Source organism: Anomaloglossus baeobatrachus, chromosome 4 (assembly GCF_048569485.1).
Source record: "Anomaloglossus baeobatrachus isolate aAnoBae1 chromosome 4, aAnoBae1.hap1, whole genome shotgun sequence".
Taxonomy (NCBI): domain Eukaryota; kingdom Metazoa; phylum Chordata; class Amphibia; order Anura; family Aromobatidae; genus Anomaloglossus; species Anomaloglossus baeobatrachus.
Genome location: NC_134356.1, coordinates 227,598,868 through 227,624,956, shown reverse-complemented (window position 1 = coordinate 227,624,956; position 26,089 = coordinate 227,598,868). Strand labels below are relative to the sequence as shown.

The following is a 26,089-nucleotide window of genomic DNA, read 5'->3' as shown; positions in this document are numbered from 1 at the left end:
AAAAATATATGTATACACATATTTGGTATCGCCGCATTCAGAAACGCCTGATCTATCAAAATATAAAATCAATTAATCTGATTGGTAAACGGAGTAGCGGCAAAAAAATTTCCAAACGTCAAAATTACATTTTTTGGTCGCTGCAAGTTTTGCGCAAAATGCAATAACAGGCGATCAAAATGTAGCATCTGCGCAAAAATGGCTCCATTAAAAACATCAGCTCGAGACGCAAAAAATAAGTCGTCACTGAGTCAAGGTTACGTGCTCCACTTTTTTTGGCCAAACTTGTGAATTTTTTTAACCCCTTAGATACAAGTAAACTAGTGATGAGCGAGCATGCTTGTCACTACTCGGTACTCGCACGAGTATCGCTGTACTCGGGCTGCTCGGCGGGGACCGAGTAATCTCGCGATACTCGTGCTGTACTCGTGGTCTTCATTTCTGCATGTTGGCGCTCTTTTGAGAGCCAGCCCTCATGCAGGGATTGGCTGGCAGACCACTGCAATGCCACAGCCCTGTTAGTTGTGGAATTGCAGTGATTGGCCGGCCTGCACAGCGTGACCGAGCCTTTATATCGGCCGGCGCGCTGTGCTCTGCTCACAACTATCCAGACAGTCAGTGCAGGGAGAGTGTCGCTGATTCAGGGAAAGCTTTGCGGCCCTTTATAGTTAGTTCCGGAGCAGGGCTGCAAACAGTGTGACCAGAAGTCCTTCTCAGGACTATTCTAGTTGTATACAGGCAGGCAGGGTATAGCCAGGTCGGAGTACAGTAGCAGAGTCCTTCTCAGGACTATTGTTGCTATATACAGGCAGGGTATAGCCAGGTTGGAATACAGGCTAGTGACCAGAAGAGTCCTTGTCAGGACTATTGTAGCAGTATACAGGCAGGCAGGCAGGGTAGTGGTGACCGTATACCAGCCTTCATCATATCTGGGGCTGGTGTACACAGTGTAAAACAGTCCAGATAGTGTCAGACTTCTCAGTAATTGTCGCTCCTAAAAACCAGTTAGGTTCTTATTGCGTCCGTGCTTGCATTTAAAAACAGCACGTGTGTGGCAGTCAGTGGCAGCGTACAGGTGCGCGTTTTGCACAAACTATTATATAACGCACAAGTCTAGTGTATAATACACGTCAGTCAGCAGTGTCTGATAGTGTCAGACTTCTCAGTAATTGTCGCTCCTAAAAACCAGTTAGGTTCTTATTGCGTCCGTGCTTGCATTTAAAAACAGCACGTGTGTGGCAGTCAGTGGCAGCGTACAGGTGCGCGTTTTGCACAAACTATTATATAACGCACAAGTCTAGTGTATAATACACGTCAGTCAGCAGTGTCTGATAGTGTCAGACTTCTCAGTAATTGTCGCTCCTAAAAACCAGTTAGGTTCTATTGCGTCCGTGCTTGCATTTAAAAACAGCACGTGTGTGGCAGTCGGTGGCAGGGGACAGGTGCGCGTTTTGCACAAACTATTATATAACGCACAAGTCTAGTGTATAATACACGTCAGTCAGCAGTGTCTGATAGTGTCAGACTTCTCAGTAATTGTCGCTCCTAAAAACCAGTTAGGTTCTTATTGCGTCCGTGCTTGCATTTAAAAACAGCATGTGTGTGGCAGTCGGTGGCAGCGTCAGGCTCCATATTGTCCCTGGATAGAGACGTGCATGATGGCCTGTAAACATGAAGTGCCCATTGTAAGGAAGTGGGTCTATTGTAGTATAGCCCTTAGGCAGGGCAGCCAAAAATTGGGAGGCTCCACGTTGTCCCTGGATAGAGACGTGCATGAGGGCCTGTAAACCTGAAGTGCCCATTGGAAGGAAGTGGGTCTATTGTAGTATAGCCCTTAGGCAGGGCAGCCAAAAATTGGGAGGCTCCACGTTGTCCCTGGGTAGAGACGTGCATGAGGGCCTGTAAACCTGAAGTGCCCATTGGAAGGAAGTGGGTCTATTGTAGTATAGCCCTTAGGCAGGGCAGCCAAAAATTGGGAGGCTCCACGTTGTCCCTGGGTAGAGACGTGCATGAGGGCCTCAAAACATTGTTCCCATTGCAAAGGAGCGGGTCTCCTGTCGTTGTAATGTCCATTCTGCAAAGAATGGGCGAAAAAATTTACCACTGGGGGTATACCTGAAACAAAGGCCTAAGTATTGCAATTTGTAACGGTCATCATCATGGTGGCGCATGAGGAGAAGGAGGAGCAGTCCAGCGATTATCCAAAGTCCAGAAGTGTGTACCCATGGGTGAGTGGAGGTACATGGCAAACTTTAAATTCCGCTCTCATTTGATGGTGGTGTGGTGAAGTCTGGCCCAATCCAACCCTTGTTCATCTTGATCAGAGTCAGCCTGTCAGCATTTTCAGTTGACAGGCGGGTGCGTTTATCTGTAATGATTCCACCTGCGGCACTAAAAACAAGCTCTGACAAAACGCTAGCAGCAGGGCAGGCCAGGACTTCCAAGGCGTAGAGAGCCAATTCATGTCACGTGTCCAGCTTGGATACCCAATAATTGTAAGGCACAGAGGAATGTCGGAGTACAGTTGTTCGATCTGCAAGGTACTCCTTCAGCATCTGGGCAAACTTAGGATTTCTTGTGGCACTACCCCGCACCTCAGGGGCTGTGGTACGTGAGGGGCTGAGAAAACTGTCCCACATCTTAAAGACTGTTCTCCTACCTCTGGCGGATTGGACTTGTGCCTCTCTCGGCTGTACGCCTCGGTTGTCCACTGATTCATGACCTATGCCGCTAGCGTTTTGTGAGGGGAATGCTTTGCCTACTTCCGTGACTATGGCCTTCTGGAACTGCTGCATTTTGCCTGACCTCTCCGCCTCGGGAATAAGAGACATAAAGTTCTCCTTTTAGCGTGGGTCTAACAGTGTTACCAACCAGTAATGATTGTCGGCCAAGATGTTCTTAACGCGAGGGTCATGAGACAGGCAGCTTACCATAAAGTCAGCCATGTGTGCCAGACTCTTAACAGCCATCACTTCAGTATCCTGACCAACACGATGACTGAACATGCTGTCCTCCTCCTCCTCCTCCTCATCATCTACCCTGTCCTCTGGCCAGCCACGCTGAACCGAGGATATGACTGCATGTCATATCCTCAATTTGGCCAGAGAGTTGCTCCATGTCTTCATCCTCCTCCTCGTCATAGTCCTCCACTGCACGTTGTGATGAGACGAGGCTGGGCTGTGTGTTATCATCACCCACACCCACTACTGTTTCTTGCTCAAACTCATCGCGCTCCGCCTGCAATGCATCATGGTTGTTTTTTGAGCAGAGACCATTTTAGAAGGCAGAGAAGCGGTATGGTGACGCTAATAATGTCGTCATCGCCGCTCACCATCTTGGTGGAGTCCTCAAAGTTTTGGCGGATGGTGCATAGGTCGGACATCCATCTCCACTCCTCAGGTGTTATGTGTGGAGTTTGACCCATTTCCCGACGGCTTAGGTGATGCAGGTACTCAACAACTGCCCTCTTCTGCTCACATATCCTGACCAACTTGTGCAGAGTTGAATTCCAACGCGTGGGGACATCACACACCAGTCTGTGTGCCGGAAGATGCAAACGGCGTCTTAAGCAGGCAAGGCCGGCTGAAGCAGTAGGTGACTTTCGAAAATGTGCAGACAGGCGGCGAACTTTTACCAGCAGATCAGACAGCTCTGAGTATGACTTTAGAAACCGCTGAACCACGAGGTTGAGCACATGGGCCATGCATGGAACATGTGTCAGCTGGCCTCGCCTCAAAGCCGCCACCAGGTTCCGGCCATTGTCACACACGACCTTTCCTGGCTTTAGGTTCAGAGTTGTGAGCCAGTGATCTGCCTGCTGTTTCAGAGCTGTCCACACCTCTTCTGCATTGTGGGGTTTGTCAACTATGCAGATTAGCTTCAGCACTGCCTGTTGCCGCTTCGCCGAGGCAGTGCTGCAGTGCTTCTGTGTCGCCCTGGACAAGCCAGGGGCCACAGAGCACAACACTTAAACACCCCACACTCCCTGCAGGCATATCATAGTCAAAACACAAAATCCTTGTTGCCTTCCCCAGGAGCTGTTGTCCACACCAGGGTGTGGAGCCAGGCGGTTGGTCTCCACCCACCGAGGAGGAGGGAAAACACAGGCAGTGAGAGTTAAGCTAAGGAAGTGGAAGGAGGAAAGTAGTAGAGAGGAGAAAAGTGACAGCAAAGAGCCTGAAGTTGGTCCGGGTGTGTGGCCCGGACAGGACAGCAAGGTTGGCAGGATGTGGTGACCGTCTGCAGTGGAGGCCGATTGGAGTCTGCCGTAAGGACCGTGGACGGGTGGTGACCCGGCCGTACCGGACCGGTATACAAAGAGAAGCCAGCACCATTGGCAGAGGACTTTCGGATCCCGGCAAGGCTTGGTGTCGCCGTGAATTTGCCAAATCCGTTAGTGAAGGGAACCTCAGGGTTTCCAAACAGCCAAGTCCAGATAGAAGGCAACCGTACAACCGTGAAGGGGAGACACAGCCACCGCCAAGGGCAACCGTCTCCCAGGGCCAGCGCCTGTGGGCAAAAGGGGCTCCTCCGGCCCATATCCAGGTCGGGGAGCGGGTTACCGTTGGGAAACCATCACTACCAACACTTAACTTAGGTGCAGGGAGAGACAGTCATCACTAACCTGCAGGGAGGAACAACCGCAGCCGTCCGAGTGACCCGTCCATCCAGCCACTTGTTTAACCGTGAACTGTGTCATCATCATTGGGCTGAGTGAGTACCTCCGTGCCGTGCGGCACAGCGCTGCCCCTGCGACCCTGCACCTCATCAGGCCCCGCAACCCGCCTGTCATCCATGTCTACCCCATCACCAGGCCCCGGGACAACCAACCCCCCTACCCACGGAGGGGAGAAATAACAACAAAGCTGCTCCCTGTCAAAGGCTCCCGGGATCCCCGTCCAGAGCAGCGGTGGTGTCCACACAATCACCACAACCGTGGGTGGCGTCACGGACAATATCCCCAAAACCCAAACCACCCCTTTTCACTCACGGGCGAGTAGCGCCGCTCGAGTCCCCGGGATCCGGCCATCGCTCGAGCCAACGAGCAGCAGCAGCCGTAGAGCAGCGTCAGCCGGACCCGAGCAGTGGGAGAGCGCACCGTCCCCTCCTCCGCCCGCGACACTTCCAGCTTGGGACTGGTGTGGAGGGTAAAGTGGATCAGGATGCGCAGGAGGAGGAGGAGGCTGAAGAGCATGACATTCCGGAGCTGTAGAGTGTGTGTGAAACCCTGACTGAGGTAGGGCCTGCAAAACTTGGTGTGTGAAGGACGTGTTCCGTCCCTCGCTCAGACTGGGTCCCAGCTTGCACAATATTAACCCAGTGTGACGTCAACGAGATGTAGCGGCCTTGCCCACATGCACTTGTCTACGTGTCTGTGGTTAGGTGGACTTTGGCTGAAACAGCGTTGTTCAGGGCACGTGTGATGTTTTGTGACACGTGGTTATGCAATGCGGGGACGGCACACCGGGAGAAATAGTGGCGGCTGTGGACCGAGTAACGTGGGACAGCTGCCACCATCAGGTCGCGGAATGCTTCTGTCTCCACCAGCCTAAAAGGCAACATTTCCAGCGCAAGCAGTCGCGAAATGTTAGCATTTAGAACTGTGGCATGTGGGGTGTTGGCAGTGTATTTGCGCCTGCGTTCAAAGGTTTGCTGAATGGATAACTGAACGTTGCGCTGGGACAAGGACGTGCTTGATGATGGTGTTCTTTCTGCGTAGAAAACTGCAGGTGCAGGAGTGGAGGAGGCTTGTTCGCAGGCAGCATGGACAGGGGATTGGCTCGCATGCACAACCAGCGAAGACGTAGCAGTGACATCAGCAAGCACTGCTCCTCGACTCTGTTGTACTTCCCACAAAGTCGGGTGCTTGGCTGACATGTGCCTGATCATGCTGGTGGTGGTCAGGCTGCTAGTTTTGGTACCCCTGCTGATGCTGGCATGGCAGGTGTTGCAAATGGCCTTTTTAGAATCATCTGGAGCCAACTTAAAAAACTGCCAGTGTCAGAGTTCCGGGTTTTCCAGTTTTCTTTTGAAAGAGCTTGCCCTTTGTTAACATGGAGTTTTCTGTTCTGTTGCCCTACTTCCTGTCCATCTGTTTAAAAGCCGCCCCTAAAGCTTAGTCCAGTGCCTGAGTATACTGCTTCCTGTGTGCTCCTGCCCTGCTGCTTTTGGTTCCTGATTGTTATTCGGATCCTCTTGGAAAACAACCGACACCGACTCTGGACTTCATCTGGTATCATCTAGCTGTGCCCGGACTCCGTTTGCCGTCTTTGGTCGGCACTTCTGCCCGGTTCCTTCCGTTTAATACCACTCTGGACTCACATCACGTACGGACATTTTTGGACTTACCTATTGCCCTTTTGTGTCCCGGCTGCTGCGCATTTAGGGCTTCTGGGGTGATTGCCAGACAGTCCCTGTATAGGGGTTCGCTCTTGGTGGTCTCCCTGGGGGAGTCCGGTGCGCGGTCCCGGGAATTCCCTTTCGCTCCGTCCCTGGAAGGTATTTCCTGTATTTATGTTCTACTGTGTTTTTGTTCCGTTTATGTACATATTTGCTGGTTGCATATTATAAACGTCTTGCACCAAGAACTCGTCTCTGGTTGTCATTGCCCTAACGCAATCGAAATCCTCAATACATACAATAGTATTACAGCCAGACTCGGGAAGACCTAACATTTGTACAGGCACCTTGTGTCGTGTTGTTCCGGGGAACAGTTGCCTGACGTCTGCCTGGGGCCACCACTCTGCTTCTTACTGCCTGTTGTGATGCTACGCCTCCCTCCCCCTGTGCACTGCTGTCCTCGCTCTGCATATCCTCCTGCCAGGTTGGGTCATTTACTGGATCATCCACCACGTCGTCTTCCTCTTCCGCACCCTGCTCCTCCTCCTGACTTCCTGACAATTGTGTCTCATCATCGTCCACCCCTTGTTGAGACACGTTGACAACTTCGTGAGAACGTGGCTGCTCAAATATTTGGCCCACTTCAACAGGAGCTGGCGAGAGGCCAGAATTTGTGAATGGAAACGTGAACGAACAGCTCTTCCGAGTGTCCAAGTGTGGGATCAGTAATGTCCGTGGACGTGTACTCGGCCTGGTGGTAGGAAGGAGGATCAGGTTCTGAAATGTGCGGTGCAGTATCACGGCTACTGACACTTGACCGTGTGGAAGACAGAGTGTTTGTGGTGGTGCCAATCTGACTGGAAGCATTATCCGCTATCCAACTAACAACCTGTTGACACTGGTCTTGGTTCAAGAGCGGTGTACTACTGCGGTCCCCAAGAATTTGGGACAGGACGTGCGAGCGACTAGATGTGGCCCTTTGTTGTGGCGAAATTAGAGCTTGCACACAACCTCGGTCTCTGCCTGCACCACCATCACGTCCACTTCCTTGTTCGTTGACAACGCCCTTGCGCATTTTGCTATGCTGTGCTGATGTGTACACTAGACTTGTGCGTTATATCCACGTTTTTGCAAAACTCACACAAATGCAGCGGAAAGCTGCCACCAACAGGCACACACGTGCGGTTTTTAAATGCAAGCACGGAGGCACTAAGAACCTAACAGGTCTCTATCCAGGGACAACGTGGAGCCTCCCAATTTTTGGCTGCCCTGCCTAAGGGCTATACTATAATACACCCACTTCCTTACAATGGGCACTTCAGGTTTACAGGCCCTCATGCACGTCTCTATCCAGGGACAACGTGGAGCCTCCCAATTTTTGGCTGCCCTGCCTAAGGGCTATACTATAATACACCCACTTCCTTACAATGGGCACTTCAGGTTTACAGGCCCTCATGCACGTCTCTATCCAGGGACAACGTGGAGCCTCCCAATTTTTGGCTGCCCTGCCTAAGGGCTATACTATAATACACCCACTTCCTTACAATGGGCACTTCAGGTTTACAGGCCCTCATGCACGTCTCTATCCAGGGACAACGTGGAGCCTCCCAATTATTGGCTGCCCTGCCTAAGGGCTATACTATAATACACCCACTTCCTTACAATGGGCACTTCAGGTTTACAGGCCCTCATGCACGTCTCTATCCAGGGACAACGTGGAGCCTCCCAATTTTTGGCTGCCCTGCCTAAGGGCTATACTATAATACACCCACTTCCTTACAATGGGCACTTCAGGTTTACAGGCCCTCATGCACGTCTCTATCCAGGGACAATGTGGAGCCTCCCAATTTTTGGCTGCCCTGCCTAAGGGCTATACTATAATACACCCACTTCCTTACAATGGGCACTTCAGGTTTACAGGACCTCATGCACGTCTCTATCCAGGGACAACGTGGAGCCTCCCAATTTTTGGCTGCCCTGCCTAAGGGCTATACTATAATACACCCACTTCCTTACAATGGGCACTTCAGGTTTACAGGCCCTCATGCACGTCTCTATCCAGGGACAACGTGGAGCCTCCCAATTTTTGGCTGCCCTGCCTAAGGGCTATACTATAATACACCCACTTCCTGACAATGGACACTTAATGTTTTGAGGCCCTCATGCACGTCTGTATGCAGGGGCATTGGTGAACCTCACAATTTTGGACTGCCCTGGCAAAGGAAAATACTACAAAGACTCACTTCCTCAAAATGGGCACATTAGACTCAAGAGGCCTTCATGTACGTCTCTTCTCAGGGACATCGGAGTGCCACACAATGTTTTCACGTAAAATCTTTCATGTATTAATCTCAAAAAGTAACATACACCAGCTCTATCTCACTATTGGGTATGTGCCCTTAACATTTCCGCCATGAAAAATCATTTTGGGGTCATTTTGGAAGGTTTTCTGGTGAGTCCGTAAAAATGGCGTAAAACGCGGACAAAATTGTTCACAGCTGTGACTTTTCAGTGATAAATGCTTCAAGGGGTCTTCCCCATGCTGTTGCCATGTCATTTGAGCACTCTTCTGAGACTTTTGTGCCATTTTTAGGGTTTCTCCATGCTGCCGGGGGGTCATTTCACAAAAATACTCGGGTCTCCCATAGGATAACATTGGGCTCGTTGCTCGGCCCGAGTACACGAGTATCTTGGGAGGCTCGGCCCGAGCTTCGAGCACCCGAGCTTTTTAGTACTCGCTCATCACTAAAGTAAACCTATACATGTTTGGTGTTTACAAACTCGCACTGACCTCAGGCATCACACCCACACATCAGTGTTACCATATAGTGAACATGGTGAGTAAAATATCCCAAAAACTATTGTGCGATCACACTTTTTTTGCAGTTTTTCCACACTTGGAATTTTTTTGCTGTTTTCCAGTACACTATATGGTAAAACTTATGGTTTCATTTAAAAGTAAGAAAAAGCAAAGTCTGAAGAAGAATGATAGTGCCCAATAGTCCAAATAGAGCAAATAAAATAACAAGGACTAAAACTTAACTTTTACTACTATCAATTAAAAGAATAATAAAGTGCAATGCAAAATACATACAAAGTGCCAATGAGACAAAAATGGAATAATCTCACCCGATCTTTCTCCACAGGCAAGGGTAAACACCAACCAGATAAGAGAGGACACACGGCTGTAAACACCGGGGTCAGTCATCAAGTTGTCATGTAAAAAAAACCCTGTCGTGCCCCATGAATAAGCTTCCACCCTGACAAGGGCAGCACCCTAGTGAGCTGTCTGTCCCGCAACCTCATCAAAAAGAAACACCCTCCCGACGCGTTTCCCTCTCAAACTCTGCACACACAGGTCTTTGGACCTGTATTAGTCGTACCAATCCCTGCCACTGCAGGTTGATATACAGATATTCCTCTCTCCCCTGATGAACTCTCCTTTTTGAGAGGGAAACGCGTTGGGAGGGCATTTCTTTTTGATGAGGTTGCGGGGCAGACAGCTCACTAGGGTGCTGCCCTTGTCAGGGTGGAAGCTTAGTCATGGGGCACGACAGGGTTTTTTTTACATGACAACCTGATGACTGACCCCAGTGTTTCCAGCCCATGTGTGCTCTCTTAAGTTTTAAGTTTTAGTCCTTGCTATTGTATTCATTTAAAAGTACAACTCGTCCTGCAAAAAACAAGTCCTCACATGGCAAGATTGATGGAAAAATAAAAACGTTACGGCTCTCGGAAGAAGCAGAGCAAAAAAAAAAAAAAACGGAAAAAATGGAAAACGTCCGGGGGCTGAAGGGGTTAATCACTGCTCCCTGCGTATAGATGTGCGTCACTATAAATGTTGTGGTTAAGAAATTATCTGAAGTCGTGACTGCCCTGGAGCAACTAACGGAAGAAGGAGAAAATGCAACCACAAGATCAGATGCATCTTTAATCCTCGATGCGGTACTGTCGTTTCCGTTTCTGTAGTTTCTGAGCCTCTGGAAACCTGTTCTCCTACAAATCAATGATGCCCAGAAGTATCGTCAAACAAAAGGGCTGGATCTGCAACAAAGTTCTGTCAAACTCACAGCGTTTGGAGATTGCCTTCTTCAGAATAGGGAAAAGATGGTGGACAGTGCAATGGACGAATCCAAAAAACTTTGTTCTGAAATGGAGATAAGAATGGAGAGTCGAATCCGCAAAAAGAAACGCATAGATGGTGAAGGATCGACTGATGAAGCGCTGGGATTTGATGCCGAGTTGAGACGGAAAATGTTGTCTGTCACAGACAGGTTGACTGAAGAAATATCTTGCAGATTTCAGCAAGTTCATGATCTTGCAAACAAATATGCTTTCCTTGCACTGTCAAACCTGCTTGATCATAATTATGATTGTCAGCCTGGCAAAGTTGCTGAAGATGTAGAAAAAGAGGAATTCTCTGCCGAAAGGAAGAGGTTGCAGTATTTTGTTGATCTTCAAGAAACGACAAAATCGGTGGACCCTTTCAACTTTTGAGCTTCATACAGAGATACCACCTTGGGGATTCTATCCCTAATATTGTGATCTTATTGCACATCTTCCTTATCCAAGCTATTAGCATTGCCAACTGTGAGCGCTCTTTCTCTAAACTCAAGTTCAAAAAGAACTACCTTCGATCAGCAATGAGCCAGAAAAGTCTTACAGGCTTGGCAGTCCTCTCCATAGAGAGGGAAGTTGCGGATGGACTTAATTTTGATAGTGTTATCAATAACTTTGCCGAAAGGAAAGCGCTAAGAGTTTGTTTGTAAATTTTCAACTGACTTATTGCCTTGCAAAGGTTCTCCCCATTGTTCATTTTTACCGTTGCTCTTATTATTAACAAAATCTTTTCAAGTTTCATAATTGTGGTTTAAAAAAACTTTAAGCATCAAGCTACTACATATGTGTAGAAAAAGTATTAGGCCTATGTGTATAATAGGCTTTCCGGATCTTTGAAGGTTTCTGAATTATCGACGGCCAACGGAGGGCGGCGGCAAATTTGACGACCGCCCTGGGCGGCAAAAGCAGTAGAGCTACGCCACTGCTTATATCAAAGCAAATTTTCCAGTGGGAAATAATTGAAACACAGACAATTCGTTCCACAACCCAAACATATTTACTGTATTTATATAAACTTATTACAGTAATACAAAATAATATACTGTATTCACATAAAATTATTATAGTACACTAATACAAAAAACTGTGCAGTACAGTAAAAGCATATAAAGCAAATTAAACTTTACGTTAGCTTACAATAAAATTGTTGGTGTGCAAGAGATACAGTACAAGCAATGTGCGTTACTGCTTATCAATAAGAAAGTACAATATTGTATCCATAAATGCAAATTGTTAGACATGCTGTATAGTATAAACTGTACTATACAATGGTATACAGTATACAGTACAATTTGTACAGAAAGTTACCTCTAGAGCGGGTCAGAGCGCGGTGAAAGGACAGAACCAGACGTGTGCACGGTGAGTATTTGCTCTTATTGCAAAGCATTGCTCTTAAACCAAGTTATAAATTTTTAGAAAGCTTTGCTTGTCTTGCAAAATGCTCTCAAACCAAGTTACTCTTAATCCAAGGTTCCACTGCAATTGTTTAAAAAGGTCTTGATATATTGATGCATTAAGTTTTGGAACTCAGGGGCCAAGGCCAACTCCTGAAAAACCATCCCTGCATTATCCCTTCTTCACAAAATTTAGATCTGGCATAATGAGTAGAGTTGAGCGATGTTCGAGGTTCGCCAATTTCGTGTTTGAGTGATTTTGGGGGGTGCTCGAGATCGAACTCGAATTCGAGCTTTTTGTTAAAAGCTCGACAGTTCGAGTTAGGTTCGAGGACGGTTCGATCACCATAAACGTGGCTTTTCACAGTAAGGCTATGTGCACATGTTGCTATCTGCATGCGTCCTGCATCCCCAGCACAATCCCTCTCCCTTTCCTACTCACTGATCATGGGCGCCTCGCTCCACGTCTGTCACAAATCTGTGGTGTCTTTTCCTCTTTAGAAAATGGCTGCCGCTTCATTAGTCAATTAGTTATTCCGTGCTTTCCCCACCCACTGGCGCCCATGATTGGTTGCAGTCAGACACGTCCCCAAGCTGAGTGACAGCTGTCTCACTGCAACCTATCACAGCCGTCGGCGGGCGGGTCTATATCGTGAAGTAAAATAAATAAATAAATAATAATAAAAAAAAAAATGCGGTTCCCCCCATATTTCATACCAGCCAGGATAAAGCCACATGGCTAGAGGCTAGTATTGTCAGGATAGAGAGCACCACGTTATCGGGAGCCCACCACCCTAACAATATCACCCAGCAACTGCCCGGAATAGCCGCATCCATTAGAGGCAACAGTCGCGGGGGACTCTACCCAGCTTATCCCGAATTGCCCCTTTTGCGGTGGCAATCGAGGTAAAAATGAGTTAATCATGCCAGGCGTCTCCCCAAGATACTGTCCATGATTAAACTGAAAGTGAAAGTAAATAAACACACACAGCGAAAAATCCTTTATTTGGAATAAAAGACAAAAACCACCCTGTTTCACCCCTTTATTAATCCCCAAATACCCCTCCAGGTCCGACGTAATCCACACGACACTGTCAGCTCTGCTACAGAACGCGAGTGCTCTGTATCAGCTCCACGTAGCAATGAAGTGAATCATGCGGTCAGCAGAGACTTCAGCAATGCAGACTTCAAGATTACCAAATGTGCCTATGTTTATCAATAGAGTCAATAGCTCAGTGGATAGAGGGCTCGCCTCAGAAGTATTAGGTCGTGAGTTCTAATCCTGGTAAAGAATTACATTTTTTTTTTATATATTTTATTATGTTTAATTTTAAATTATAATTATTAGATATTTATAATTATAATTTAATTTAATTATGCACTGAGGGGAGTAGCTGGACATCAGCTGTGAGCCGCGGGACACACCTCTAAAATCGGAGCAATTCACAGAATGAGGCTGCATTGCTCTCTTGTCTCTCTCTCTTTTTCTCTCTCTCTCTTTCTTTCTCTCTCTCTTTCTCTCTCTCTTTCTCTCTCTGTGTGTGTCTCTCTCTCTGTGTGTCTCTCTCTTTTTCTCTCTCTCTCTTTCTCTCTCTATCTCTCTTTCTCTCTCTCTTTCTCCTCTCTCTCTTTTTCTCTGTTTTTCTCTCTCTCTCTTTTTCTCAGTCTCTCTTTCTCTTTTTCCCTCTCTCTCTCCTCACTCCTCTCTCCTCTCTCTTTTCTCTCTCTCTTTTCCCTCTCTCTTTTCTCTCTCTCTTCCCCCTCTCTCTTCTCTCTCTCCAATCTCGCTCTCTTTTTCTCTCTCTTTTTCTCAGCCTCCCTTTTTCTTTTTCCTCTCTCTCCTCTCTCTTCTCTCTCTCTCCCTCTTCTCTCTCTCTTCTCTCTCTCTCTTCTCTCAGACTTTTCTCTCTCTTTTCTCTCCTCTCTCTCTCTCTTCTCTCTCTCTTCTTTCTCTATCTCTCTTTCTCAGACCTGGCGATGATCAGCTGATGCGGTCACCTGACGGCATCAGCTGACACTATAAGTCGAGCGGTGAGGCCGGCTTTTTATCGCCCAGCCGGCTAAACTATCAGCTGATGCTGTTGGACAGGAGTCTGCACAGAAGTGTGTAGTTTGGGTTTTTTTTGCACTGATGCATCAGCTGATTGTATAAAAGGCGTTTATACAATCAGCTGCTGTGTCATGTGATTCAGGCCCTTGAAACTGACACATCATCTGATCGCTTTGCCTTCCAGTAAACTGATCAGATGATAATGGATCTGGATTGGACTGCGCGGGACCCTTGACCCAGGATTACTGTGGAGGAAGGTTCTTTATTTCAATAAAGATGGAGTCACTAATTGTGTTGTGTTTTATTTCTAATAAAAATATTTTTCTTTGTGTTGTGGTTTTTTTTATCTGTACTAAAAATTCATGGTGGCCATGTCTAATATTGGCGTGAAACCATGAATTTCGGGCTTAGGGCCAGTTGATAATATACTGCTAGCCCTAACCCCATTATTACCCAACGAGCCACCTATCATCAGGGCAGCTGGAAGAGTTGGATACAGCGCCAGAAGATGGTGCTTCTATGAAAGCGCCTTTTTCTGGGGCGGCTGCGGACTGCAATTCGCAGCAGGGGTGCCCAGAAAGCTTGGGCACCCTGCGCTGCGGATTCCAATCCCCAGCTGTCTAGTTGTACCTGGCTGGACACAAAAATTGGGCGAAGCCCACGTCATTTTTTTTTAAAATTATTTCATGAAATGCATGAAATAATTAAAAAAAAAAAAAAGGCTTCCCTATATTTTTGGTTCTCAGCCGGGTACAAATAGGCAGCTGGAGGTTGCCCGCAGCTGCCTCCTGTACCTGGCTAGCATACAAAAACATAACGAAGCCCACGTAATTTGGGGGGGGGGCAAAAAACTCCTGCATACAGTCCTGGATGGAGTATGCTGAGCCTTGTAGTTTTGCATGTGCTGTCTGTCTGTATGGAGGAGAGCAGACAGCAGCTGCAGAATGACAACGCTCAGCATGCTCCATTCACTAGTGTATGCAGGAGAGCAGTCAGCAGCTGCAGAAGTACAAGGCTCAGCATACTCCATCCAGGACTGTATGCAGGAGTTTTTTGCCCACCAAAAAAATGACGTGGGCTTCGCCATATTTTTGTATGCTAGCCAGGTACAGCAGGCACCTACGGGCTGCCCCCAACCCCCAGCTGCCTATTTGTACCCGGCTGGGAACTAAAAATATAGGGAAGCCCGTTTTTTTTAATTATTTCACGAATTTCATGAAATAATTAAAAAACAAATGACGTGGGCTTCGCCTTCTTTTTGTATGCTGACCAGGTACAGCAGGCAGGTATGGCTGTCCCCAACCCCCAGCTGCCTATTTGTACCCGGCTGGCAACAGAAAAAATAGGGAAGCACTTTTTTTAATTATTTCATAAATTTCATGAAATAATTAAAAAATTAAAAAAGAAAATCGACATGAGCTTCGCCCTATTTTTGTGTCCAGCCAGGTACAACTGGGCAGCTGGGGATTGGAATCCGCAGCACATGGCCTGAGCTTTCTGGGCCCCTCTGCTATGAATTGCAGTCCGCAGCCGCCCCAGAAAATGGCGCTTTCATAGAAGCGCCATCATCTGGCGCTGTATCCAACGCTTCCAGCTGCCCTGGTGACGGTGGGTCGCTGGGTAATAATGGGTTAAAACTAGCTTTGTTTTACTAGCTAGTATTAAGCCAAAGATTCTTAATGTCAGGCAAGTTTGACCCGGCCATTAAGAATCTCCAATAAAGGGTTAAAAAAAAGACACCACACAGAGAAATAAATACACAGACACACTTAGAAACTCCATGTTTATTACTCCCTCTTATCCCTCCATGATCCATGGTTTTCTGTCTTCTTTCTCCTTCAATCCATGCAGCTCTGCTACATCAGACAGCACTGCATTGGAGGAAGACGCTCACTGAGTGAATAGACTGCATGGAGCAGCAGCATTCTTCCTCCCATGCTGTCAGCGGTGACATCACCACTTACAGCACTCAGCTTCTGATCACTCATGGAGCAGCAGCATCTTCCTCCCATGCTGTGCTGTCTGATGTAGCAGTGCTGCATGGGTTGAAGGAGAATCAAACCATGCAGCTCTGCTACATCAGACAGCACAGCATGGGAGGAAGACGCTGCTGCTCCGTGAGGGATCAGAAGCTGCGTGTTGTAAGCGGTGACGTCCCCGCTGACAGGTGGGTTGCTATAGCAACGGTGATCTCCGTTTTTCACCGGCTGTGACAGCCTGTGAATAACGGAATGGGGAAGCAGAACGGGGAGCCGACCATGTGCCAGAGCATCTCGCCGGTACACGGGGATGCACAAACAACCACTGTGTACCGGAGAGATGCACTGACAGGACCTAGCAATGACGTCTAGCCATGTGACCAGTCTGTAGCCAATGAGATAATAGACAAGTGACTGGTCACATGCTTTTTTGACGTCACGGAAGGTCCTATCATCAGTGCTCGTTACCGGGAGGACGCAGCGATTATCGGAAGGAAAATCGGCGGGAGACAGAGTGCAGGACGCGTCGCGGGGACAGGTAAGTATCATGGCAATGTTTATTAACTGTATGTGTACATTTATAATGTATTTTTATGTGTTTGTGTTTGCCTGCCATTGGTTTCAATGGGGCTCGAGAGGTTCGTCGAGCCGTTCGCCGAATCGAACTCGAACGCGGTCTCCGTTCGACGAACCGAACTCGAGCCTCTAGAGACTCGCTCATCTCTAATAATGAGGTAAGGCAGGTAACGTTCTCCTGTCGTTCACAAACCAGACATGTCTAACAGCCTGAAAGATATAGACGCATGTCTCGTCTCTCCACAAAACACATTTTCACTGCTCCAGAGTCCAGTAGTAGCATGTTTTCATTACTGATATAGGAGATGGTAGTTGTTACTGATTAGATTCTATGATGACAGGAGGAGGGAGGAGCTATAGGCAGAGGGAGGAGCTAGAGACAGAGGGAGGAATTATAGGTAGAGTTCCACCCCCTCCTTACTCTATCAACATAGAATCTCATCAGTAACAATTTCCATCTTGATAATGACTGATCAATTCTAGTAGAGATGGAAGCAAATTTGTCTGATAAGATATATTAAAAAGTTGCTTATTCTCATCTGTACCATTGATTTTTTAAATAAAAATTAAAATGACAGTTACACTTTAAGTGATATCATATAGAAGGTGCAATGATTCCTACAATTTTTAGTAACGCCACTTAGTTTTACAAACTGACTTTTTGCAATTGTGGCATCTTTTTACCATACCACTCAAATTCAGTGTGCTCTTCTTCATTTATTCCTTTCAGAAATGTTTCAAAGGCACAACACATGGATAGATGCTTGGTTTTATACACCTGTGACAATGAGACTGAAGAAAAATAAGAATTAAATACTTAAGAGACAAATACAAATCCTTTTGTCCATATTGTGCATGTCTACTTTGAATATTCAATTTTTGTTGCATATTGCCATGCTCACTAAACTTGACATGGGAAGATTTTGTGCTGATAAGCATTCTTGACTTCTTTTGCAGACAATATGCTGTGAAGATGAAGAAGCCATTCTATCTGTGGTACGATCCTTTTACTTGCAGTGTGGAAATCTTAGACTCCTTTCAGAAGGTTCGATCTGCTCTTTGTCAAATAAAGGATGAACTTAAGAGTCTATGCTCTGCACTTGACAAGATATACTAGAATCAAACAAATAAGCCTGCATGTATAGTAGTTTTGAAGATACTGTAGATTTAAGATCCTAACGTGTGGTTTAATTAATGTGTATAACTATTGTTAAACTAACTACGATAGTCTACAATATAGGTATGATTTTTGTTTTTTTTATCACTATGGTCTGCATGTATTATACTTCACAAATTGGCAAAATAATATTAAAAATATATTAGCAGTATCAAACTGATTAATTGTTTTCTCTTTTTCCTGATTTCATATGTTAACGAATTACATTTCATATTAAAATGGCCTATCTGTGTAAGAAATGGGCATGCAAGTTCTTTCTGGGTGAGATTCTCTTTGGAGCTGCTCTTCACCTTGGATAAAGAACATTTTTCTATTTCCCCTTCTGCCTCCACAGCTAATTTTCATTTTTACATTTGCATTTTTTTCTTTGGTTTGTGTCAAAATTTTCCAAAACTTTTAATATTTTTATTTTTCAGTCACTAGGGCTTGATTTTATTGTGTAGTAAGGTGATAATTTGAGTAACAGTTGACAGTTTTTATTGCTTATTTTAATGCGGGCGTCACACGAGACGATCTATCATGCGATGCATCATCGGGGTCACGGTTTTCGTGACGCACATCCGGCATCGTTCACGACGTCGTCTCGTATGACACCTCCGAGCGACGCAGAATCAGTCACAAATCGTGAGTCGTGTACACGTCGCCTTTTTTTAAAAAATTGTTTATTTTTCATGGCGCCGGATGTTCATCGTACACGGGGTAGCTCATGTCGCTCCGAGTGACACCCCGGGAACGATGAACACAGCTTACCTGCCTCCCGCGGAACCCGCTAGCTATGCGGAAGGAAGGAGATGGGCGGGATGTTTACGTCCCGCTCATCTCCACCCCTCTGCTTCTATTGGCCGGCGGCTGTGTGACGTCGCTGTGACACCGAACGTCCCTCCCCCTTCAGGAAGAGGATGTTCACCGCCCACAGCGAGGTTGCTCTGCAGGTAAGTACGTGTGACAGCGGTTTAACGACTTTGTGCAACACGGGCAGCGATTTGCCCATGGTGCACAAACGACGGGGGCGGGTACGATTGCTCGTGCGATAGATCGTACCGTGTGACGCCGGCTTAAGATGTGGCAACCCGCTGTACGATTGCAACAGCTGCTCTACTATGCAGTGACGCTGCATAGTAGAATGTGGACCGCCCAGACTGCCCTTTCTTCATTAGAGCTTCCTTGTATGGAACTTAAACAAATGACCCTGAAGTGCAGCATACAATCAAATGAGCAGATTTGTCCATGGATCAGTTCTAGGGTATGATTAATGCAAAAATCCTTTATTGGTACATCAATTCAAAGGGAAATACATATTACTATTTAAAAGGAGAAAATTGGGGAATGTGTAGGATATAAAAAACAGATCCAAGACACGATATAAAAACAACGTTGTCTGAATCAAACCACCACATTTAAGATTTGAATGGTGTACACATATAGAATATAAATAACATTTAAATAATAGATGGATGGGGTAAATAAAGATAAATGAAAGTAAGCAGAGTTTTTTGCAGATAATTGTGAAATTATAGAAAGAGATACTAAGGAGGAAAAAGCGCAAATAGGGTCTTATCCGGTGATATATAGTGACTATGTGCAATTGAATACACTCACCTGGCCGGGTTGTGAACGTCACAACACCTGTATTAGCCTAGGGTAAGTGATGGCAGTAGCCCCGGGATATTCGGATTCCAGATAAGAGAAGAATCGGGGATTTTTGCTACACTATCATCCAGAAGCGATGTTTATTTCTTTATAGAATCTCTGTTGTCCTGATGAAGGAGGCTGCGACCTATAAAACGCGTTGACCTGACCTGTACATGAATAATGAGAATAATTAATCAACATCACTTCTGGGTGACAGAGCGGAAAAAAAAACTGATTCTTATCTTCAAGTGTGAAAGTATGCGAGTCTCACAAAGAGAGAACTAAGCCAGTGTAAACAGATGAGCAGTCTAAAGCTGGTGTCACACTAAACGACAGCGACAACGACGTCGCTGTTACGTCACCATTTTCGGTGACGTAACAGCGACCTTGTAAGTCGCTGTTATGATCGCTGCTTAGCTGTCAAACACAGCAGAAGCAGCGATCATAAGGTCGCTGTGCTACATGTTCAGAGAGCAGGGAGCCGCGCTTAGCGCTGGCTCCTTGCTCTCCTGCAGCACACATCGGGTTAATTAACCCGATGTGTGCTGCAGCTACATGTCACAGTTCAGAGAGCAGGGAGCCGCGCTTAGCGCTGGCTCCTTGCTCTCCTGCAGCACACATCGGGTTAATTAACCCGATGTGTGCTGCAGCTACATGTCACAGTGCAGAGAGCAGGGAGCCGCGCGCACTGCTTAGCGCTGGCTCCTTGCTCTCCTTGCTACAGTATACATCGGGTTAATTACCCGATGCATACTGCAGCCACATGTCACAGTGCAGGAGCCGGCGCTGAGCAAGAGCGGAGGCTGGTAACCAGCGTAAACATCGGGTAACCAGGGAAAGGTCTTCCCTTGGTTACCCGATGTTTACGCTGGTTACAGCTTACCGCAGCTGCCAGTGCCGGCTCCTGATCGCTTCATTTCGTCGCTCTCTCGCTGTCACACACAGCGATGTGTGTGTCACAGCGGGAGAGTGACGACCAAAAAATGAAGCTGGACATTCAGCAACGACCGGCGACCTCACAGCAGGGGCCAGGTCGTTGCTGGATGTCACACACAGCGACAGCGACGGGACGTCGCTGCAACGTCACAGAAAATGGTGACGTAGCAGCGACGTCGTTGTCGTCGTCGTTATGTGTGACACCAGCTTTAGATGGAAAATCAAATAACAACCACACATAACATTATAATATGTTTAATACACCAGTAAACAACGCAGGAGAATAGTTAGCATATGACTGTGCACCTGGGATGGCCAGGGGGCATTTGGCACTCATATTTACACTGAGAACAAATTTGCTATTATTATCCATGTCTATAGCATTCACTGCTGTCTATGAATGCATGCTAAAAATCCAACCAAAAGCCCTGCAAAAATCTAACTAATTCACAATAATTTTTGTACCTGTGTTTTTACATTTTTGAATGTCACTCATTGAAGTTAATGGATGAGAAAATGATGCAAAAACGCTGAAAGAATTGACATTCTGCAGGTTATTTTCTGCACTAAATCTGCAAGGAGAAGATATTAAACATGTGCATGACACTTCAGGATTCTCCGACTTTTAATTATTTATTTATAAATACATATTTAAAAAAAAACAAAAACGTTTGGGGTACCCCTCTATTTTTGATAACCAGCTAAGGTAAAGCAGACCTGTCTACTGTAGCTTGGCTAGTTATCAAATATATAAGGTATCCCATGCCATTCTTTTTTTAATTATTTATTGATAAATAAATAATTAAAAAACTATGTGGTGTACCCGTCATTTTTAATAGTCAGCCAAGGTAAAGCAGACAGGTGCAGGCTGGTATTATCTGGCTGGGAAGTTCCATGATTATTTTGCCCTTCACAGCCTAAAAATAGCAGCTAGTAGTCAATCCAGAATTGGCGCCTTACATTAAATGCTCCAATTTTAGTGCTTCACCCTGGCTCTTCTCAATTGCCCTGGTGCGGTGTCAATCGGGGTAATAGGTTAATGGGGTTGATGTCAGCTGTGTAATGTCAGCTGGCATTAACCACGGGGGTTAGTAATGAATAGAAATCTTTAAGACACCCCCTTACTAACCCTGCAATGGTAAAGTTAAAAAACATACATAGAAAAAAAAAATTATTTGAATAAAGACTCTACCACACTTCTCCTTGTTCACCAATTTATAAAAAGAAATGTTCTCACGAAGATCCAACGTAATCCACGATCCATGACTGCAACTCCGACAACTATGAGTAGCAGTAAAGCACAGCTATTCACCATTGCTGGGTGACTACAGCAGTTATCTGAGCTGCTGGGTTTCACTGAGCTCTGATAAGTGTTGTCATCATAACCAGCATCTGTGAATATCTGTACTTTACTGCTACTTACAGTCGCTGGAGTTGAAGTCCTGGATCATAGATTAACTGGGGCTTCATGTGTAAAGAGGAGTGAACCTGTGGAGGTTCAGTTCACAAGGTACATTTGAACCTTAGCTAAGGTTCAGTTTGTGAACCTGACCTGAACCGAACCTGAATGGAAGTAAGTAATTGGGCAGCTTGTGTCTCCGCCCACATACAGCCAGCCATAACAGAACACTTACGGAAGCAAGGGGGAAGGGTTTTCCATGTTTTTTTCTTTTTATTGTTTGTGTGTGCACACTGCATCTGATCACACTCATTTTACCCCCAGTATGAGCCGTTCAAACAATGCAAGTGGCTCACATAGGGCTCAGCATCAATCATACCCAAACACAGCACTGCTCACTTGAGTGGTATACAGTCGTAACTCCCTCAAACTTCAAACTCGAACCATGTTTTTTGGAAGTCTGTTTCCGAACCCGAACCTCAGGTTTGCGCATCTCTATTAGTGTGAACAGATTTTTAATAATCTTGGGAACAAGGGAAAGTGCAGGGGAGTCTTTATTCAAATGTCTGTTTGACACCTTTCTATTACCATGGGCTTGATACCAGTTGACATTACACAGCTGACTTCAACCACATTAGTGAAAAAAGAAAAAAGTTTTTTTCAGCCTACTGTACCAAGCCATAGGTCAAGCCCAGGTTCTATGCATGGAATCCAGGATAGGCTGCCCCAGTAGGTTAATTATACATGAGATAGAAGAAATCCAGCCCCGTGGTCTGCTAAACAAAAAAATCTTTAAAACTCCATTTTATTAAAGATGATTAAAAATTACACATATTTAAAATCTTACGCATTTCAGACCCTAAGAATAGCGGGTCCTTAATCATAGATAGTATATTGTTCAGTGAGAACAAATTTATGTGAACACATACAAAAGGAAGTCAACTAAAGGGAGACGCCCAGGGTAATGATAATCAAATTTGCAGCTGAATAGATATAATGAAATCATTAACATTCATTAAAATCTGTGTCATATAATATCTTTTCCAATTTAATAGGTAAATACAACATGATGTTGTATTTACCTATAAAATTGGAAAAATGTTAAAATAGTGCAAAGATGCCAACAGCCAAGGAACGTGGTGATATAAAGGCTAATAACTAGAGTTGAGCGCAGTTCGCGGTTCTCCAGTTCGCGGTTCGAGTGATTTTGGGGGCTGTTCTAGATCGAACTAGAACTCGAGCTTTTTGCTAAAGCTCGATAGTTCTAGTTACGTTCGAGAACGGTTCAGGCAGCAAAAAGCAGGGCTTTTTACAGCTATAGTGTGCAGGAGCCATCGCTGGCAGCCTGCCAGAAGCTGGTAACCAAGATAAACATCGGGTATCCAACCAAAGCGCTTTGGTTAGTAACCCGATATTTATCCTAGTTACGTGCAGGAAGCCCACACTTCCCCGCTCAGCTCACTCCGCCCCCTCCTGCACGCGGCATGTACACACACACACACACACACACACACACTCACCTGTCCCCAGCCAAGCAGTCCACGACACTGATGTCCTCAGCGCCACATGACCCCGCTAGGCTTCACCCACTTCGCACTCTGCCGCCAGCACACATGGCTCCGCCCACCTGGCACTCTGCACACATGGTCCCGCTAGGCTCCGCCGACCTGTCACTCTGCACACATGGTCCCGCTAGGCTCCGCCCACCTGTCACTCTGCACATATGGTCCCGCTAGGCTCCGCCCACCTGTCACTCTGCACACATGGTCCGCTAGGCTCCGCCCACTTGGCACTCTGCACACATTGTCCCGCTAGGCTCCGCCCACCTGTCACTCTGCACACATGGTCCCGCTAGGCTCCACCCACCAGACACTCTGCACACATTACCCCACTAGGCTCCGCCCACCTGTCACTCTGCACACATGGTCCCGCTAGGCTCCGCCCACCTGTCACTCTGCACACATTACCCCACTAGGCTCCGCCCACCTGTCACTCTGCACACATGGTCCCGGTATGCTCTGCCCACCTGGCACTCTGCACACATTGTCCCGCTAGGCTCCGCCCACCTGTCACTCTGCACACATGGTCCCGCTAGGCTCCACCCACCAGACACTCTGCACACATTACCCCACTAGGCTCCGCCCACCTGTCACTCTGTACACATGGTCCCGGTATTCTCCGCCCACCTGGCACTCTGCACACTTTACCCCACTAGGCTCCGCCCACCTGTCACTCTGCACACATGGTCCCGCTAGGCTCCGCCCACCTGTCACTCTGAACACATGGTCCCGCTAGGCTCCACCCACCTGACACTCTGCACACATTACCCCACTAGGCTCCGCCCACCTGTCACTCTGCACACATGGTCCCGGTATGCTCTGCCCACCTGGCACTCTGCACACATTGTCCTGCTAGGCTCCGCCCACCTGTCACGCTGCACACATGGTCCCACTAGGCTCCACCCACCAGACACTCTGCACACATTACCCCACTAGGCTCCGCCCACCTGTCACTCTGCACACATGGTCCCGGTATTCTCCGCCCACCTGGCATTCTGCACACTTTACCCCACTAGGCTCCACCCACCAGACACTCTGCACACATTACCCCACTAGGCTCAGCCCACCTGTCACTCTGCACACATGGTCCCGGTATTCTCCGCCCACCTGGCATTCTGCACACTTTACCCCACTAGGCTCCGCCCACCTGTCACTTGCACACATGGTCCCGCTAGGCTCCACCCACCTGACACTCTGCACACATTACCCCACTAGGCTCCGCCCACCTGTCACTCTGCTCACATGGTCTCGGTATGCTCCGCCCACCTGGCACTCTGCACACATTGTCCAGCTAGGCTCCGCCCACCTGTCACTCTGCACACATGGTCCCGGTATGCTCCGTCCACCTGGCACTCTGCACACATTGCCCCGCTAGGCTCCGCCCACCTGGTACTCTGCACACATGGTCCCGCTCGGCTTACCTGCGGTGATGAAGTCCCGACCTCAGCGCTGTCACTGTCCTCCATAGCCGCCGCTTGTCACATCACCTTCTCTCGCTTCCGACCCGAGACTGACTAGCGGTGACGGTCACGGGCCGCTCGCGATACTTGGCTGTGAAGCGACGGTCATTGAACTCAGTGACAGGTGCTGTCAGCAGTGTAGGAAATCATCGCAGGTAATGTACCTCGCTTACAGCAGCACTTGTCATCCCCTGCAGTGGGCTGACCCATTGATGTTCGCTCAGGTCACTGCACTGCTCTCCCAGCCAATGGGGAACATCCTGCTCTTCATTGACTGGGACAGTGTGGATCGTCATGGCAACCCCTTGGATTACACCAGACCTGGATTTGTTTTTCTTTCTAATAAATTGGTTAAAAAGGGAATGTATTGGGGAGTGTTTTTTCAAATAAAAATGTGTTTGTTGTCTATTTTTTTTATTACTGACTGGGTTGGTGATGTCGGGTATCTGATAGACGCCTGACCTCACCAACCCCAGGGCTTGATGCCAGGTGACAGTACACATCTGGTATTAACCCCATATATTACCCCGTTTGCCACCGCACCAGGGCGCAGGATGAGCTGGGGCGAAGCACCAAGATTGGCACATCTAATGGATGCACCACTTCTGGGGCGGCTGCGGCCTGCTATTTTTAGCCTGGGGAGAGTCCAATAACCATGGACCTCCCTAGTCTGAGAATATCAGACCCCAGCTGTCTGCTTTACCTTGGCTGGTGATCCAATTTTGGGGGGACCCCTTACGTGTTTTTTTTTTAAATTATTTATTTAATTTAAAATAACAGCGTGGGGTGCCCTCAGTTTTGGATTACCAGCCAAGGTGAGGTTGCTAGCTGTGGTCTGTAGGCTGCAGCTGTCTGCTTTACCCGACATTATGTGTCTTTCGGACATTATAATGACAGAAAAGACTGATATGAAGTGCACAAGCACAGGAAAATCACCAGCGCGCTCTACGCTGTGAAAAGCAGTAGAAAATGGCACTGGAGTGAACATGTGACCGCCTCATGTAGGATGAAGCTATGGATCCTGGGTAAATTTATGCATTTACCCTCCAGTTTTTTTGCAGTACACAAAAAAAACGGAAGGCACACGGATGACAAACAGATGACATACGGACCGTCTACAGAACGGAAACGGATGCCACACGGATGCACCCGTGAAAAAAACCGGACTGTTTTTTGCAGACCGCAAAAATGGATCGGTCGTGTGAATGTAGCCTTATTCTGATCTGCCGTTTATAAACAGCAGGCAGAAATAAGTGAATAGCACCCCCCAGCGTCAGAAAATCTCCGGGGTTTCAGGGCTAGCTGAGACCCTGGAGATCATGATTGAGGACTGTTTTTCCGATCCCCGCTCACGTGATCACAGGTATACACCGTACACCGATGATCACGTTACAGTAAATGACAGCGCCAGAAAAAAATTATTTATCTCCCATCTGGCATGAACAAACATGATAAATCTCCTACCCGGT

The 26,089-nt window shown here is 47.1% G+C and overlaps 1 protein-coding gene across 1 annotated transcript in view; it reads left to right on the top strand.

The window, feature by feature from the left end:
• LOC142301400 (tyrosine 3-monooxygenase-like) overlaps nucleotides 1–17,751 on the top strand; it is a 207,858-nt gene extending 190,107 nt beyond the window's left edge. The window contains exon 12 of the mRNA XM_075342399.1: nucleotides 17,415–17,751. Within this exon, the coding sequence (XP_075198514.1) occupies nucleotides 17,415–17,574 (160 nt within the window). The 3' untranslated portion in view covers nucleotides 17,575–17,751. The remainder of the gene's footprint in view (nucleotides 1–17,414) is intronic.
• Nucleotides 17,752–26,089: the final 8,338 nt, after the last annotated feature.